Genomic DNA, 18996 nt, shown 5'->3' on the forward strand with positions numbered 1-18996 from the left:
TTAGCTAGGGATCATGGGAGTTGTAGGCCAAAACATGGAGGGCCGCAGTTTGGGGATGCCTGAACTAGATCATACATGAAGTGCAATCCTTAATTGGGAGGCAAATAAAGGTATATCTGACATTTGTTTTGCAACCTATGACAGACATTCTTCCTCCCTAAGGTCACAATGAGGAGCTACTGAAGGAGTTGATACTAAATTATGAATAAGGTTCGCAAGTTTTAAATTACAGGGTATTTAATATAGAAGCCCTGATTTGGATGTAGCCTATGGGTTTTGCTAATGATATGTCTGTATTAAAAACGAGGATGCAGCAGAACTTTCATGTTCTGGAATTGAATTGTCCAAATTAAGTTAATCTTCATTGTTCTTATACATCACCCCTAGTGATGGCATGTAAGGGGGGGCACTTTTTTGCATTTACCACAACTTTATCCTGCTTCTCTGAGGCTCACAGGGAAGCACTTTATTATAACAGTCCAAGAAGGTAGATTTGGTGTAGGTGGTAAACTACTACTGAAAAGAAAATCTTGCCAAGGTAGTCCAGTTAGTTTCAAGTTTGATCAGGGATCTGAATAGGCAACTCCTGGTGCCATAATTCATATTTTATTACACTACACTTGTCTCTCCAAAGTCCTGTGTGTGTGTGTGTGTGTGTGTGTGTAGAGAGAGAGAGAGAGAGAGAGAGAGAGAGAAGAAATCAAATACTTAAGCACACCAAGTAGGAATTAGGACCAGATTTTTTTTTTGTATTGGGCTTATCCCCTCCATCCATGTTCCAAAACACGTTTGAATTTAATCTCATTGCAATCAAAGCAGAGACAGTTTTTAACACAAATTACATATGCACCAGTTTCCACTGAAAACATGGTGTTCTCCACAGGACTCCTGCAAGAAAACACATCCCCCCCCCCTCAATAGGTGATAGCACGGCTTACATTAAGGTGTCTTTGGCGTCTCCGTAGTTTATTAATTGTATGCAAGTGTTAAAATAATTTATCACAAATGCACATGGTCGCAGGCTGCTCTCATTCCTAAACTTCATTTACAGCGTCAAAGAAAGAGGACCGACTTTTTCATCGAAGGTATTATCAATCGTTATTATCTTGCAACAGTTTCACAATTTGCTCTCTGTTAACAAAGTAGCGCAAATAAGCAGGGGAGGGACCAATGAGTTCCGTTGGGCAGTTTTGTATCCATTTTTTGCTTGTTTCAGTCTGCTCTCTTGCCTCCTTTGGGGCAACCTGAGAGCGTTATCTTCTCCGCAGACTCAAAAGCAAAGGAACGGCGCCAAATTATTCAGTTTGAAGCGGCAATTTGAGATTGGGCATTTTGAAAATCTCCCGCTGCTCATTTGATGAGCAGTGTCCTATAGCGAGAGAGGCGCAGTTAGGTAGCACCGCCTCCCTGGGACTGCCAGACTTCATTCTGGTCGGCTTACAGAGTATATAATGCACCCGAGTTCTTCTTGCTCTTGCATTAGCCGATTCTCTCCTTCCTTGTGCGTTTGTTTACAAGGTATTTGAAGCTCTAGGATGTCGGGTCGCGGCAAAGGCGGGAAGGGTCTTGGGAAAGGGGGCGCCAAGCGCCACCGCAAGGTGCTGCGCGATAACATCCAGGGCATCACGAAGCCTGCTATTCGCCGCTTGGCTCGTCGTGGAGGAGTCAAGCGCATCTCTGGGCTGATCTATGAGGAGACCCGGGGCGTGCTGAAGGTTTTCCTGGAGAATGTCATCCGCGATGCCGTGACTTACACGGAGCACGCTAAGAGGAAGACTGTGACGGCGATGGATGTGGTCTATGCCTTGAAGCGCCAGGGCCGCACGCTGTACGGATTCGGCGGCTAAATATTCCTGCAGCGAACGACAAAATACCCAAAGGCCCTTTTAAGGGCCACCTACTCATTCATAAAAAGCTGAATTTCCCACATTTACTAACGTTAACAAGGTAGGGATAGAAGCTTGTGAAAAAGCAGTGGTTGCTTGCTTTACAATTGGTCCGACATGTTACGTTCGTAAATCAAATTTGGTATGTGCGGTGGCCTTTGACAGTTATGTTCTCTTTTTAAATAGTATTAGAAATAGTCTTGAATTTGTGTGTGTGTGTCTCCCGCTTCTGACAGTTTTTTTGAGTTAAAAACACCTTACTGGTTCTTCAGTGAAATTTCTAGGGAAGGCAGCCTTTCATTACGGCTCTAAGGGGCTTTTTGCGCATAACTCTGCTCCTCCTTCATTGTCACCCCACTAGGGAGTAAGGCTCCCAAACTGGGTTAGTAGCCGCAGGAGGATTCCCGACGCATTCAAACATGGGCTTTTGCTTTGGGCCTCGGTGATAAGCGTGGGTGGGGGAAGGTGGACGGGCAGGCAGGCGAACAAAAGCCTGGGTCTCCGTGCAGGAGACCGCGATGCCTCATTTCCCAGCAGCCTTTGTGCCAATTTCTTTGTTCGACTCCTTGTGACCTTGTGCTGTCTGGCCAATGAGAACCTGTTGCGTCATGCCGTCGCCAAGCACTCTGGGATAAGTAGTTCCGAGGCGGTCCGTAGGCGCCCGCTCGCGGCAGAGTGGGAAAGCGTGGTGGTGTGTCAGGATTCAGATCCGGGCTGCGCCTTCTCCCTCGCTGTGAAAAAAGGGACTATGACAGGAGCTGGATTCCTTTCTCTCAGACATACGATTTTTCTGCCCGCGTTTCTTATTTCGGATTTTTCCCACTGGCTTGTCCAAAGTTGTCAGAAATGCTGTGCTTCCTTCCGCCTCGCACGGGCGCAGCCAAGGGGGGGGTTGTCCCCCCCAATCAATCAAAATAAATAGAAATCTGAGGGGCTGCGCTCTTGTCAGGCTATTGGGCACTAAGCGCTAAGCCAGCTCTGGCATGTGCTGACAGAATGGCTGTCCTGGCTGCATTTCTTTTTTCTTGATTTGCATTCTCTAGCTCTGGTCTTTGGCCAGGAGGATAATATTCTGGCTTTGCGGCAGCCCTCGCTGCCCCTCTCTGCATGCCTTGGCTGCAAGACAAAGTAAGCTATCTGTGCTTGTGCTGTGGAGCCTTCTAGGCAGGAGGTACTAGCTGACCATGTTAGTAATTATCTTGAGATTTGTCAGTTGAAATGCCTCCCTTCTAAGTGTAGTGCTGGTGAGTGCAAACAGGATCACAGCCAAGGCAGGGCCAGTGAGAAACAAGAGGGGAGGAGAGCTTGAAGTAAATTTCTCTCCCTGCTCCCTCCCCCATAACCAGCAATATCTTACCAGCAATTAAATAATGGGTTCTATTCAACTAACTTTTACTTCCAGTACACCTACTTAGGTTCATTAATTCTAATGGCTGTACAGTCATACCTCTGTTTAAGTACGCCTTGGTTTGAGTATTTTCAGTTTAAGTACTCCTCGGACCTGTCTGGAATGGATTGATCCACTTTCCATTACTTTCAATGGGAAAGTTCGCTTCAGGTTAAGTACGCTTCAGGTTAAGTACGGACTTCCGGAACCAATTACACTCATACCTCAGGTTAAGTACGCTTCAGGTTGAGTACTCCACGGACCCGTCTGGAACTTACGAGCTCAACATCTGACGTTTTCGACTTATGAGCGGAAAAAGTGGCCGCGCGCTTACGATTTCCCCGACATCCGAATGGAAAACCCGTTTGCGGCTAGGTGCAGTTTCTTTGACTTACGAGTTTTTAGATGCGGTTTCCTCGACTTATGAATTTTCCCGTTTCCAATGCATTCCTATGGGAAACCGCTTTTCCTATGGGAAACTCGACTTACGAAGTTTTCGACCTACGAGTGTGCATTCGGAACGGATTGAATTCGTAAGTCGAGGTCCCACTGTATATAAAAATGTAGGCATTGAGCGCACAGATGTAACAGCCTTTCTCTGTAACCGCTGAACCGTAATGTAACAAATTTGGCCACAATGTTCCATGCCCATCAGTGAGGGATCTGGCATAATTTTTTTCCCAAAAAAGCAAACCTTTCATACTTAAAATAATGATTAAACACAAAAAAGTGGTGCCCAAATTAGACATCACCAGCAGAAGCTCTGAAGACTCCAGCAGCATCCAATAGAAAGGTAGATCGCCCACTGCTGCCTCGAAAGCCGCGCCACCAGATGGCACCACAGAATTCCACAGCAACCAACTGAAAACAGGCCTTTTGCAGCAACAAGGCCCAACATTGCTAAGTGGAGGTAGGGGCCTGCCTGGGGGGGATGGGGGACTGAATAGGGGCAGGGATAGGTAATGGATCAGAACAGGGTAGGGGGAGACACAGGGATGAAACCTGCCCTCTCCACAGTATCTCACCTCGGCTTAGCAGACTAGGCTGAGTGGATTTAGGGGCCTGCCTGGGTGGGGGGTGGGGAATGGGGGGGCTGAATAGGCCGCAGCATAGAATCAACTGAATATGGGCCTTTTCCAGGACCGTGCCTTTGGGTAGAATAAATGTTATTTCACATAACACACGTGGGTAGGGGAGTCAGGGTTGGGACAGGGCAAAATTTTACAGAACATGTGCATTGGTGGAATGATTGTGTGCAAAATGAACGGGTCACAGGGGTAGGTGGGGGGTTAGGGGGAGGAGAGGAGGAAAATCACAAGGATAAGCTGGGGGTGGGGGAAGAGGGGGCATAATAGGTCATGGATCAGGACAGAGTTGGGGGATTCACAGGGATGAGGGAGGGGGTGAGGGGGAATCACAGGGATCAGCTGGGGGGGTGAGGGGAGAAATGGTGGAATCACAGGGATATGTCATGGATCGGCACAGGGTAAGGGAAATCACACAAATAACCCACAGCAACGTGTGGCAGGGCCAGCTAGTGCTGTATAAGATTATTCTTAAAATAATGCTTTACAAAAGCCACCCCTTTTCTAGCCCCCACCTTTTAAGCAACATGGTTAATGGTGGTGATGATGACAACTTGCAAGGGTTTTCATTTCATTACAAACATCACGATAGCTTTCAGGTGCTATAGTGCTACACTTTGTCTTTCACAAACAATTGTGTCAGGTGGAAGCCCCTTACAAAGTGAATGAACAACAACAACAACAACAACAACAACAATTTTATTATTTATATCCCACCCATCTGGCTGGGTTTCCCCAGCCACTCTGGGTAGGTTACAGCATATCTAAAAACAAAATAAACTGTAGTCATATATTGGAATAATCTTCCATAGTCCTTTTCTAATTATGTGTCCATTAGCCCCCAAGGTTAATATTCAGATTATTAATATTCAACCTTTAAAATCTGCTGTATCGTATGCACAGTAATTGTATCCATTTTTAAGCCTTTTTAAATGATTAAAAGTCCCTTCATGTTCTTGGGACTTCCAGCAAACATTTGAAACATCTTTATCCATTCAGAATAGCTTCTCTATAACTACACTGCACGCCTAGTGTGGAAGGACCCTGAACCTTGTCCTTCCATGAGGTTTGACTCAAGCAAAATGGAACTTAATAGTACTAACTTCTGAGTAAACAGGCATAGGATTGTTCTGTGCAAAAGAATAAAAACATTCTGAAGAAAAAGGTTGTATGTTTTAATGTTGGGCCAGAAGTCAGCATTGCCAGGCACCTTGAGGAGGTTCACTGCTATCTACATTGTCTGGAGCTGTGACTGGATGACACCATTTTGTTTAGCCTTGTGTGCATATGCTCCACCATGTGTAGGAGGCCACCTAGGTTCCTCCTCTGGCAGCAGAGGAAGAGAAGCCCACCAGAACGCCCCCCTCTCTCAGCGACAACGAGGAGGAGCAAGAATAGCATCCCCTGAAGGCAGAGAGCTTTGGCAGCTTCTCACCAGTGATGGCAATGTGAGGAACAGCAACCAGGTAGTTGCAGAACCCTCTCTGTCTGGACTCACTGCTGCACTGGCAGTGGTGAGGAGGGAACTGCTCTCTGGTGGCCCAGAGCAAGGGAGCTACAGCACTGACTTCTGGAGTTCTCCCCTTCGCTGCCCCAAAACAAGTATCTATATGCATGGGTGAGTGTGCACAACGGGGCTGCCATGCAGAACACAAGCTTTAGGTCTCTTGCCCACAGCCCAAAAACCTGGAGCCAGCCCTGAAATGAAGCCCATATGTGGTGCAGTTGGTGTGTCTTAGCATTCCTTCCAGGGGGGGGGGGAGGGGAAGTGCCACTTTGAAGCACCTTCTATCGGTGCTTTGCAAACATATATTTAAAATAACACACTAAAGAAAATACGGTGCCCAATTACGTGAAGGTGGCCTTTTAATTGACCAAATGTTTTATGTAAACTGGTTAATCAAAGTGATTGATCAAATGTGCAATCTTACTCTAACTATTCTGCTACTGAAATATCTCTCCTGCACATTATCTATACAAAAGCTTGGAATGGCGAACTGCCCATTTGGCCTTAATGGGCAATGTCACTAGTTGCATGGCACATGCACTGCTCATTGTATCCTCCTTGACAAACCATTCATTTCCAGGAAAAAACAGTCTCATTCACAGGCTGACTTTCCCAGGCCCACCTCAAGAACATCATTCATGATTTTCCTTATAGGCATAATAATGATTTTCCTTATAGGTTACATGGCAAGCCTCTACCCTACTTGGTGAGGATGAAGCTCACCAACCACTACTCAGCACTGGCACTCCTTTTGGGAGATTAGAATTCGCAAACAATTCTCTGTGGATATACAAATGCCATATAAATTCTTACTGATGACCATATTAATGACATAATGAAAGAGCCCTGCTGGATCAGGTGCATCTCCTTCAAATTGGCCAAGCAGATGCCTAGGGGAAACCCACAAGCTGGACCTGAGGGCAACAGCACCTTCTCTCCACTGATGCTCCTCAGCAGCTGGTCTCAGCTTCTCACTCAGGTGGGTAGTGCCATCATGGCTGAGAGCCATTGGTAGCCTTACCCTCCATGAATTTGTCTAAACCCTCTTTGAAAGCTATCTAAGCTAGTAGCCATCATTACATCTTCTGGCAGCAAAGCCCATAGCTATAAATATGCACTGTGTGAAGAAGTGCTTCTTTTGGTCTGTCCTGAATGCTCCACTATTCAGCTTTATGGGAACAAGAACGCTGTATGAGCAGGACCTTAAGACCTTATAGGAGTTTTTTGCCAGGTCCCATGGGGCTGCTTTATACAGAATTGCACAGTTCTGTTGAGGTTATTTAGAGTCTGAGAAAGTTCACTGAAATATACCAATATCCTTTCAATTTCCCCTCACACTTCTGCCTAGTTTTTGTCCCTGGATTTATTTCAAACTTCACCGGAGGCAACATTCCACCCTGTGTTTGTCGCATGCAGCATGGTTGCATTCTGTTGCAGCTTACCTTCTGCCGCAAACTGTGCTATTGGTCTTGCTGTCTGCTGTGGTGAAATTATGCGACTCACATAATTTATGCACATAATTACATAAAGTATGTTGCTGTGCAAGTGACGTTGCTTGCAACGTCAAAGTGCAAGTAGATAAATAGGTACTGCAAGTAGATAAATAGGTACAGTGGGAAGGTAAACAACATTTCTGTGCGATGCTCTGGTTTTGCCAGAAGCGGCTTAGTCATGCTGGCCACATGATCCAGAAAAACTGTCTGCGGACGAACGCTGGCTCCCTTGGCCTATAGAGCAAGATGAACACGCAACCCCAGAGTCGTCCGCGACTGGACCTAATGGTCAAGGGTACCTTTACCTTTTATGTTGCTGTTACATTATTCCACCCTGTTCATTTCAATGCAAATAGAGGGGAATGTAATCAATTATGTATCATTTGCGGACTGAAAGCAATAACAACAGCAAATCCCGATGGCATTCGCTGGGTTGATTTCTGTTCAAACATGGGACAAGTAAACAAACATTGGCAAGTCCTGCTCCTTTTTCTGTTGGAAAGACCTGACATTCCTACTCACATCCCAAAGGACCTGTTGACTTTAATTCCTCCCCAATACACATTCCTTATCTGTAAATTCACCAGAATCTGGTAGCTTTAAAACATGGGAGTGGACTATCTGTTGCAGAATGTCTCATGTACTTCTCTAGTTCAATCTGGTCATCCGACATAGCCTTAGTAGGGCAGTGGGAAGAGGTGAGGCTCTGCTACCATCAGTGCCTCGCCCACCCTGACCTCAAGCAGGTGTGACCCGGCGCCGGAAACAGCTGCATGTGATGCATTTGAGGAAGCTCATGCTGAGGTGGAAGATGCCTGTGAAGCGAAAAAGCAGGTTGTAGTAGGTGCCAACGGACAGATCCCCTGAGGTATCCGCGTACTTCAGGGCCACCAGTGGTGTGTATAGGGCGTTTGTCTGTGTCCGGAAAGGAGGACGCTCCTTGGTGATGACGTTCACAACAGCCTGAAGGTGGGAGGTGGAAAGAGGTTGGTATTTTGATACAACTCCTTCACATCTTGGCATATTGAGTCCAGCATTTTGCTCTCATGGTGGCTAGCTCACAAGCAGTGCATGAGCGCAATACCCCCTCCCCTGATCCCTAGCAGGTGGTAGTCAGAAGGATACTGCCTTTGACACATCAGTGTTCCACAGTGAGGCAAGAGCATGAACAGGAGCACTGGCCATGTCAGCCAGGGCATGCAAGGATCCATCAGGTTCCATCAGTCTCAGGGTGGACCATCTTAGTGGTTCCATCACCCTTGAACAGGGGAGCATGCAGCCCAAACCTTACCAGGAATTGTGTGGCCATGACAACTGATTCAAAGCAAGCAGCTTCCCACCCTGCCCCAGCCATCAAGGTCTGCTCTGTGGCAAAGATGAGGTCCAGGGTGTGGCTGATATACTGAGGCTGCCCCAGGGTTGTCATGGAGGCCTTGATGTCCCAAGCTGACCTGTTTGATTGCAACTTTCTCCCACAAGAAGTTAAACAGGCACCGTCCCTACTGAGTTTCAGATGCTTGGTCAAAACCAGTTTATTTCAGGATGCCTTTGCACTTTGAATGCTTCTTGGATGATTTTAAAAAAACCACAAAACTTATTAAAAATATTTTAAATTATGAGGTTTAAATTTTTGGAAGCTTAATTCATGTTTTAAATCCTGTATGCTGTGTATTTTATTGTAGTATGTCACTTTGAGACCTACATGGTGAAATGTGAGAAATAAAGCTTAAAAGAAACAAATAGTAGCCTGAGCTGGATCAAGGCATTTTGCTATCTGAGGTGAAGAAGAAGAAGAAGATGCTTCTCCCAGTTCCATGTACAGAAGACAGGTGGACTGGTGGGCAACTGCACCTGACGGGAACAGGGGAACTGAGTGGGACAGGGAAGGCCATGTGCACAGCTCTGTCTTCCCAACACCTTGCCATCACCTCCCACCATTCAGCATTTGCCACCTGAGGCAGCTGCCTCACTCTGTCAAATGGTAGAGCAGGCCCTGGGTCTGCGTATGCATTACAGGACAGCAGGCTAGAGAAGGAGGGAGCAATGGATGCCAGTGTGGAACAATGGAAGAGGCCAGTTCCTGCTTTGTCTTATGCAAACAACTCAGTCCAGTCCGGCAAGGTGAAAATTGTCAGTGAGGCTGTAGAAGAACTACTGGCTTTAAAGCTTTACTGCAAGGGCATATCCAGCATGGGGCGGGGGGGGGCAGCTGCCCCCCTGAAGCAAAAAAAAATAAAAATCGTCCTGCTTCACGGTGGCTGCAGCTGAGCTGGAGATGCGTCGCGGTCCCGCAAGAAGAGCCTGAAGTGGCTCAGCAAGGTGCAGCGGCGTTGCTAGCCTTCTAGCTGCCCAGGGTGTGTGGCGTCAGTCGCGCATAAAGGCTAGTAACGCCACTGGGAGGAAGGGACCCGCGCAAAGGGAAAGGAGGAGCAATGGACAGGGAAGCGGCTTCCTCCTCCTCTCCGTTTCTCCCTCCCCTCCTCGAGCTCCAGCATGAGGGCAGTGCGGGAGCTGCGTACATAACCAGCCCAGCCCAGCCCCGGCGGCAGCGCCACCGCCACTTACTGATCCTGCCGGCCGCGGCCCGACAGTGTGCCCAACCCCGCTGGCCCCGACTCCGGGGGCTGCACATGGGCCGCTCCTGGCAGCTGCAACAATAGCCCACGGAGGCACAGTGCCTCAGCAGCTCCCGGGTCGGCGCGCCCTCGGAGCGCGCAGCGGACGCCGCCACCGCTTCTGTTTGAGCTGCAGCGGCAGCAGGAGCTGCGGAAAGGGGAGGGGGCTTTGCAGCAAGAGGCGGAGAAGGTGGAGGGGCTCTAAGCCGCAGAGCCAGGCCTTGCCCCCGGGGAGGGAAAGGAGAGCGGACCTCAGCTTGTGCCCCTGCCGGGTCTGTGGGATCGGAGGCAACTCGAGTGTGCAGCTGTTCGGCCAGCCCTCCCTCCCTCTCCTCCTCCTGGTGGAGGTGGCGAGGGGGCGCCGCGCTGCCCCCCACAAAGTGCAGCCCAGGGCCCCCCCCGCCCCCTATTGCGATGCCCCTGGCTGCACACGCGCGCGCTCTCCCCCAGCGCGGCGCCCAGGATGAAACTTCTTCCCGGAGTCAGTTTCACCTGGGCTCCGTAGCCCCGTCCACGTTTCCCACTTTGTGTCCCCTCCCCTCCCATGCCTTGGCCCCACCCCTGAACGACCATGGCTTGTCGTCGTCCCCAGTTTTGATCCTGGGTACGCCCCTGCTTTCCTGTGTCACTCATGAGGGTGACCCCTACCTTAGCCACATACTCAGGGGTCTGGCCCATGGTGGTGAATATCTCATGGGAGGCCGGAAGATAGATCTCCTTGAAGTATCGCACAGTGGCAGCATCGGCTCCCGGGAACTCGGAGCGGGCCACTTCCTCCATCAGCTTCATCTCAAATTCTGTGTTGACTGGACCGGGCTCTACCAGAGAGATGCTGTGTAGGAGGGAGAGTGAAAGAGAGAGAGAGAGAAAATGGGGCAGCATTTGGGCCTGGGATCATCACATCAGATGCCTAAAGTTGGAAGGAAACGGCCAGGGCCTCTGTGCCCTTCCCTGCTTAATTGCCCCAGGGAAGCTTATTTGAATTAATGTTCATTTTAGATTATATATAAAGGCCTCCGCAAATGGGACTTAGCTCTGCCATTGCGATCAACATGAGATCTATTATTTATATATACAGTGGTACTTTGGTTCTCAAAATTAATCTGTTCTGGAAGTCCGTTCCAAAACCAAAGCATTCCAAAACCAAGGTGCGCTTTCCCATAGAAAGTAATGCAAAATGGATCAATCCATTCCAGACTTTTAAAAACAGTCCCTAAAACAGCAATTTTACTATCTAACAATACCATTGATCCATAAAATGAAAGCAATAAACAATGTACTGCAGTCACACAATCAATCAGTAGCTGAACTGGGTTCCACATAGTCACACACAAAAAGAGCCGCAAAAAGAAAAGCACAAAATAGCAAAAACAGACAGACCTCAGTGTAACACTCAACAGGATGCTGGACTAGATGGGCTATCGGCCTGATCCAGGAGGTACCATCTTTGTTTTAAACTGTGATTTAATATGGTGTGTGAACTGGGCCCATCTCTGTTTCTATCTGAGTGTACCTTTCCCTGATGTTTCGGGGAAGGACGTTGCTTGTGCAAATCCCTTCCAGTTTCACTAAACTGGGTAGAAGAATTTAAGCTCTTTGAGATCTGCCCCCATGTCGCTCACTCAACTCACAAAATGTTGAATTTGAGGAGTTGCACAGCTAGGCTTTCACAGAAACCTTCCATGGCAAACTTGGAGGCAGCATACACGTCATTGAAGGGGACACCTGGTTGGAAAGCAGAAGGGATTTGAAGTGAGCATACCCATCAACGCACACTGCTCCACAGGTTGTTTACATTCTTGAGAAAACAGAAATGGTAAGGCCAGTGCCAGCTATACAAATTTTGCCCTAGCCTTCAACTTGACCAGCCCACCTACTTGCTCACCCCAGGAAGGGGAAGATGAGCAGCTGTGGTGGAGATGGCTGGCAGTGGTGGAGGAGGGATTGGGGACTATGGGGAGAAACTCTTTCTCGTTGTTATGGTTGTCATCCTCTTACAGCCACTGCAGCTTCTTGCCTTCCTCTTCCTGGAGATTGCAAGGAGGAAGACTTTTCTACGTCTACCCACCTCTTCCAATAAGTGGACCCTGGTCGGAATGTAAGGATTCACTAAGTGTGTGCACAGCCATGGCACACCTCCTCTCTCCTTGCTCTTCCACAAAAGGGTGCTGTTTGGCACCCCTTCCACCTGTTACCTGAGGGATGTGCTCCTCCTATCCCCCACCCACTCCTGCATTCAATCCAGGCTTAAGTAACACAGAGGATCAGCTTAACTGGGATGGTACTTAAGGGCCTGAGGAAAAGAGAGGGGGCATATTGATGGTTGTGGCACTTGGATGTGTTGCACCAAGGGATAAATACAGACTAACAATCAAAGCAGGATTGCATATTATCTTGGAAAATGTGTGTACCCTAGAATCCACATTTGCCAGAATAATGCAATTTCCAGAATTGAAGATTAGAGTTTTGTGACTTACTTAAAAAAAAAAAGTCAGATCCTTAATGCTGAAAGTTTGTCACAAGATAGTCATAGATCCAGGAAAATGAGACCCAGTGTTTTATCTGAAAAAAAGTCCAGATTTCTTTTCTAAATTTTTGAGGTAGAACTTGATGTTCCAAAACTCACTCCAACTCATTCCTATCTCAGATGAAAGATCCTGCATGCTCCCTATCATTTGTGGGAGTTTCACTACTGCTGGCAGAGAACTGATCTGTGGGGCCCTGAGGTCTCTTTGGTTATAGAGTTACAGAGCGAAGGCTTTGAGGTCGTTTCAGTTTGGATATCTCTGCTCTGCTTCCTCCTGCCCTCCCTATTCCGTCCATACCTTGCAATCCCATGACGCTGCTGATAACTACAATGTGTCCTCTCTGTCTTCGCTTCATTTCAGGGAGAACAGCTTTGATCATGCGGATGGCACCAAAGAAGTTGGTCTCAAAGACGCGCTTCATGTCATCGATAGAAATGGACTCTACAGGCCCAACGAGCCCCACACCGGCATTGTTCACTGGGGAACATAAATTATGACATTAAGAAATATCTATGTTCCATTAATCTCCGGCCAGCATAGCTTCCCATACTGCCAGAGTGTTGTCTGGACAGGAATGGAAGTCCCCGTTTTATTTCCACCCCTGGTTTCATCATGCCTCTCCATATTCTCCTCCTAAAAGGAGCTCTTCTTCTACCTCCCTGGAATGCTCAATCAATGGCTGTCATTTCTTCCTGCAGATTAGCCCAACATTATGTCCTCGAACTGTTTTGGACTACAACTTCCATGAGTCCCTGCCAGCATGGCCAGCAGTCAGAGATAATGACAAGTGCCATTTAACAATATGTGGAGGGCATCAGGTTGGGGAAGGGATGTTAGAGGTAGATGTGTGAGTGTGTGTGTTGTGGACACTTTGTTAGGCCTGAGGACAGGGCTTAGAGCCTGGGACAATTAGTATACCAAGCATGCAGTTGGTATACAAAATGGCCTCTCCCCATGGGAAACATTGTGGTTGCTAGGCAACCAGAGCATCTCCTCATCATAGCTGTGCCTAGCAACTCCAAATACAATGCACCCCACTCTTCTCAGACATGACAAAAGGGACTAGGCCATGACTGATGACAGAGGGCACATTTTGGACAGTGTATGTGAATTTGCTGCTGATATATCACATCCCGGTAGGAACCTCTCAAACTTCCTTTGCAGCTTTTCTGCCTATAGTGTAAGAGAGGGGGATGTCATTGAGGGCAATGACACCATTTACCACAGCACCAGGATAATAGATAGACCCTTCTTATTCTGGTAGTTGAACGCAGTGATAACAGGGCTCTCAGGTTTTACCATGGTTTGTGACAGATTCGCACAGAGGAAGTCCTACACTATGGCTGTCAGCTTATTTTAGTACATTCTCATAAACTGGGTGCCATATTATGCCATGTGCATGTGCCCGCGCATGCCTGCCTGTTTATCTAATGAATAGCACAGCTCCCTGGATTTTGGACTCTCCTTAGGAGCAAGGCTATGTGCACCCTTATCTACTCATGCTTGTGAAACATACACATTTAAGGATCTGAGAAAGGTCCTGACCACACTGAACTGAAAAGACAAACCAACATGTAAAAATGGGAAACAGAGACAAAAAACAATAAGCTATTTTAGTAGGATAGTGGATTGAGCACCCTGATCTACAAACTGGATCAACTGCAGTTAATTTATGCTTTTATTGCTTAGTTGGAATGCGTCCCTGAGCTGTGATAATATAGTTTGCTATTGCTCCCTGGGAGAAGGATGGAGCTGTGTGTGCATGTGGCTTGGGTTTTCATGTGTCTTGAATGTAGCCTAAGGTACAAAGATAAGGATCATGTTCCTTGCTCTGCCCATTTTTTGCCTCTGGCTCCACCGACCACATTCATATGCCCCTCAGAAGGTTCTCTCCAAGGGAATGTGGCCCTCAGGCTGAAAAAGCTCCCCCAGCCCCTGCTCTAGAGCAGGGGTGGCCAACTCCCAAGATACTGTGATCTACTTTCAGAATTAAAATCTGGCGGTGATCTACCCCCATTTTTTGGGGTTCGGCTCAAAGTTGTTGAGCTTTTTTTAGGGAGAAGGAAAGGGGGGGTGACCAGATTTGGTAACCTTTTTGGGGGGAGCACTGCCCAAATACTTTTCTTACGGGGGAGAGCTCTTTCTTTTCTTTTAGGCTGGCAATCACTAAGGAACCCACAATCTACCCGGGATCTACCAGAAACATCCTGGGGATCTACCGGTAGATCCCGATCTACCTGTTGGCCATGCCTGCTCTAGAGTGACCAAGAGGGAGGGGGCATGTGCAGAAAGGAGCAGGCTGGATTCTCGGTAGTTGGTAGGAGGGGGGGGCACCAAGGGCAGGGGACATATTTAGCCTCCTCCCCACAGCATGCCCCTTTGCTTTCTTCTTTATAAGTGTATGGAAGACAATCGCCCCCATGAGCAGCAGTGCACTTGAGGATAAAGGCTGCGAAGAAGGCAATTCCTGCCTACCATGCAGGCTTTTCCTGCCTTTCTCTTGGGCAGAGAAAATGCCTGCCCTCTCAAGAGCTGAATAAAGCCTGCTTATTAAACCTGCATGAGTAATTAAGCTTCAAGAGAGAAGATGTAGTGGGCCATGCTGCTGCACTTAATAGAGTAGAAACCCCCCTCTGCTGAATTCCCTTTAGCACCTCCCTTTCCTCACCACAGCTGTAGCATGACGCCATAGGATAAAGGAGTTCCTCCTGGCTGCCCCTTACCCAGCACATCCAGTCGTTTCTCAGGAAGGCTGTTGATGCACTCAGCCACAGACTCATCACTGCAGACATCAAGGCGCTGGATGCTGAGGGTCTTGTTGAGTGTGTCCCCAGCAGCTGCCTCCAGCTTGTCCTTCTTGCGCAGGTCGCGCATGGTGGCAATGACTGGAAGGGAGACAGTGCACAGGAGCATAGCCAATGTTCTGTGGTGCTGAGACGCATTAAGAGTGGATTGGAGGGGCATCATGTCCATGAAAAACTGCCAAAGTGTGCATAGTAATATACATCTAACCCCACAGGTTTAAATTAGTATTTTCGTGTGTGTGTGTGTGTGTGTGTGTGTGTGTGTGTGTGTGTATCCAAGAGCTTTGCACTCATTGGACAGAGCACTGAAAATCAGCAGCATGTTTGCTTTTTACTGTGGAAAAAAACCTGTATGCATTTAATTAGATCCCTACAAGGACTAGAGACTTGAATGCATTTTAATGAAAGCTGAACATCTTGAGAACCCTGGAGGGGGAAAGGGGGGGTTCCAGTAGCTCATAGACAGGCTCCCCCCCCCCAAGTCAGATTGCTGTTACATAGCCTGACACCCGTGTGGCCCAGGGAGCCGATTGCCTGGCTCAGAGGTAGGGAATGTGAGCTTTTTTGCTAGGGGTCAGGAGGGCAATTGAGGATTCACGCATTGTAAGCCGCTTTGGGGTCATGATGCCAAATCCCTCTGTAGGTAATCCCCTCTGTGAAGTCTGTGAAGGGAAGGTGGGGGGGGGAGAAGTAATACTTTGTTGCCAAGTATGTGTGTGCACTTAGGCTTTTCTATGTGTAGCACATGCTTGGATTTTATATATGTGGTTTTGCGTGTGCCTCTCTTTGAGAAATAATGATGAGCATAATGAATATCAACCACAAAACACACAGACACACTATGGATGGGGAGTTACGTAACAAGAGCTCTTAGCATATATAAAGGGGCAGAGAACCCTCCAGATGTGTGGGACTCCAACTCCCATCTGCCCCAATGCTCTTGGGTGTCGAATAACTCCTTGAGAGCCCACAGGCCCCCAAACCCTGGTCTAAATATGCTGCAGCACACAACTGTATACTTAGCATTTAGATAACACACCCAGGGGGTTCAAAACACTTGCAGGCATCAGCCCAGTTACAGTAATCCTGACGTCAAACTTGCAAGGCAGGTTAGTGTTATTACCCACCACCCAAGGTTTGGCAGCTTGGTGGTCAAGGACATACTGGGCCTTGCCCTTGGCTAATACCCCTTTGGGGAGGGCTGATAGCCCTGGGACAGAGCAATGCTTTGGACTCAGAAGTTCTCCATTTCAGTCCCTGGCATCTCTAGTTTTTGTTTTGTTTTTAAAGGACCAGGTAAACAGATGTGAAGGATGCAAAATGTCTCCATGTGACTCTGGAAACCTGCTGCCAGTAAGAGCAGAGAGAATACTGTGTTAGATGAAGAAATAGCCTGACCTGGCGTGAGGGTTGATCCTGTTCCACATTGTAAGGCAAGTGAGGTCAAGGGAGAGGGTTGTTTGCTTAAGTTCATGTGGAAGCTAGCTGCAAAGCTGGCATCCTGATTCATAGCTTTGCTTTATGCTGGCAGGCGAGGATTCTTTGTGCTCTCTCTCAGTCTGGCCTCAAATTGCAAAAAGCTAAAGCTTCTTGTTTGGTTTCAAGCAGCATCCTGCATAGCAGAGCCCTACAGGGCTCAATTCAGGTGGATTGGTTTTATTTATTTATTTAAATCAGGTTTCTATACCCCACAATTGTAGACAAACAGCTTTAAATGTTGTAATCAGGCTATCCAGATGAAGCTTTCTTAATCTACCTTGCCCACCTCCCTCTTCCCTTTTCAAAGACTCCAATCCCCTGCCCCAACCTGTCTCCTACTAATATCCTTTAAAATCCCACTCTTCTCCCTCCTGTATTCCAATAGCTAAGAGAGACCGGGCTGAGGGGAGCTAATATCCTCCACACATGTAATTTAATACAATAGTGCATTTTTCTGTTGTTGTCACAGAATGTAAGGTGTGAAAGGGAATTAGCACAGAACTCTAGACTCTTTTGGTAATGGTATTTGTGACTGTATTTGCAGTCGGAAGTGTGAGTGTTTCATAAAGTTTTTCAGTCTGGGGAGCAAGCGCCACAGTGTGTTTATATATTGGTATGTGCAGTGTGATTGCAGGCTGTGTTGACTCACTGCGACCACATGTGATACTTTTCTTGTTGTGCATGATTGTATGAGGTGACTGTCATCAGTTTAGATGGCCTTAATAAAGGCTTGTTCAAACTCACGGGGAGGTGGGAATAGATCTGTTAATGTCTATTGCCCATGATATCAAAATGGAACCTACATGTATAGGAACAGTGGACTTTAAAATACAGTACAGACAAGAAAAGGATGATCATCTCTGCCCTGCCCCTTTTATTGAAACACCAGACTGGCTGCTTCTATAAACAGTATGCTGGAGTAGATTAATGTTTTAGCCTGATCTAGTCTCCCTTGTTACATTTTTGCCAGTGGGACATGTTGTAGATGCACAAATGTGGTGCATGCAGTGTGTGTGTGTGTGTGTGTGTGTGTGTGTGAGAGAGAGAGAGAGAGAGAGAGAGAGAGAGAGAGAGAGAAGCCGTGTGGTTTTGGAAAGCTGTGTGTGGATACTGGGCAAACAATGTTAGTTTCTGCTGTTGAACACACAAGTGTTTCATTGCTGGACATACCTGGTGTTTGTGCACATACAAATGTATGTCAGTCCACGGTGCCTTACCTAACAGATCACTCTCTACCTAATGCCCTTTGGACTTAGCACCTTCCTGCTCTAGTTACTTAACTCTGGACTGTCTGAGCAGCACGAGGCTTCTCATTAGGATTCTGCCTCCCATGGCAAGCAAAGAGCAAAGTAGGTGGGACTGGAATGGAGAGGGGTGGGGGGCAGAGAAGAGCTGGGCTTTGGAAACATTCTTACCCCCATGCCATGTGTAGTTGGTTATGCAAGTGGCCTTTGGACAGTGTCTGGGTCCAGCCAAACTGCTGGGCAAAGAGGAATGGCTTGTTTCTGCTTAGCCTGTGGAAAATGGGGCAGCAGTGGGTTGGGGAGATTTCAAGATCTGGAGCTGGAGGTGAGAAGTGGGCAAAGGAGTTGGTGGCTGGAAGTGTAGCTTGCCCAGGGGCTGAGGGGATCCTGGGAAACAGACAGAGAATATAGCAAAGTTCCTGCAATACCGAGGGGGTGCCAGATTGGGTGGGCAGAACAGGCAGGCACATTCCCTGGGCATAAAGATGCCAGGGTGGGTGTGACAGCATGCTCTAGCTGCCAGACCATAACACAGCCCTGAGAATAATGGCTGGTTCAAGAGAGAAAACCAGAGCATGCTGCATTCTTTTAATTCTCTGGTTATCACCCTCCCTGGTTCCACAGTCCCTTCCTGCAAGTTGCAGGGCTGAACAGTGCAGAACTTTGTGGGTACCCATTTCCTCCATGTGGGTTTGCTCCTCTGCAAGAGGTCCCACACCAGAGTTTCAGAATTCCAAAAAGAGCACACAGTCCTCCCCCAAGCAAGTTCCCTTAGCAGATACCCCAGTCTCACCGTGAAATCGCTTGCTTGGGTCCTGCGCCAGTTGCACAGCCATGCGCAGCCCGATGCCTGAGGAGCAGCCGGTGATAAGCACAGTGCGCGGAGGTGCCTTGGCCATGGCTGAGCTGCAGTGAGTGGTGCCCGAAGGGATCAGGGTTGAGAGAATGACAGAGCTCCTCTAGCATGT

General features: G+C 47.9%; 2 protein-coding genes across 2 annotated transcripts; one reads left to right on the forward strand and one right to left on the reverse strand.

Annotated features, from left to right (window-relative positions):
* Positions 1–405: 405 nt before the first annotated feature.
* Positions 406–1929, forward strand: LOC118077822 (histone H4). The gene has a single exon (XM_088661228.1). The coding sequence runs from the start codon at positions 1536–1538 to the stop codon at positions 1845–1847; it is 312 nt and encodes a 103-aa protein (XP_088517354.1). The 5' UTR covers positions 406–1535; the 3' UTR covers positions 1848–1929.
* A 3182-nt stretch (positions 1930–5111) lies between these two features.
* RDH8 (retinol dehydrogenase 8) lies at positions 5112–18996 on the reverse strand. The gene is made up of 6 exons (XM_035101594.3): positions 18822–18996; positions 15225–15386; positions 12799–12978; positions 11605–11698; positions 10622–10805; positions 5112–8321 (listed from the first exon to the last, which is right to left on the reverse strand). Exons 1-6 carry the CDS (start codon positions 18925–18927, stop codon positions 8097–8099), a joined length of 951 nt encoding a protein of 316 aa, XP_034957485.1. The 5' UTR covers positions 18928–18996; the 3' UTR covers positions 5112–8096.

The sequence above is a fragment of the Zootoca vivipara genome, chromosome 2, assembly GCF_965207765.1.
Source record: "Zootoca vivipara chromosome 2, rZooViv2.hap1.1, whole genome shotgun sequence".
Classification (NCBI taxonomy): Eukaryota; Metazoa; Chordata; class Lepidosauria; order Squamata; family Lacertidae; genus Zootoca; species Zootoca vivipara.

Coding starts and splice junctions, on each gene's coding strand:
- LOC118077822 (XM_088661228.1), top strand. CDS start 1,536: ATGTCGGGTCGCGGCAAAGGCGGGAAGGGTCTTGGGAAAGGGGGCGCC.
- RDH8 (XM_035101594.3), bottom strand. CDS start 18,927: ATGGCCAAGGCACCTCCGCGCACTGTGCTTATCACCGGCTGCTCCTCA. Junction 12,979..15,224: donor GAAACGACTGGATGTGCTGG/GTAAGGGGCAGC, acceptor TATGTTCCCCAG/TGAACAATGCCGGTGTGGGG. Junction 8,322..10,621: donor CCCCTGAGTATGTGGCTAAG/GTAGGGGTCACC, acceptor TCCCACCTTCAG/GCTGTTGTGAACGTCATCAC.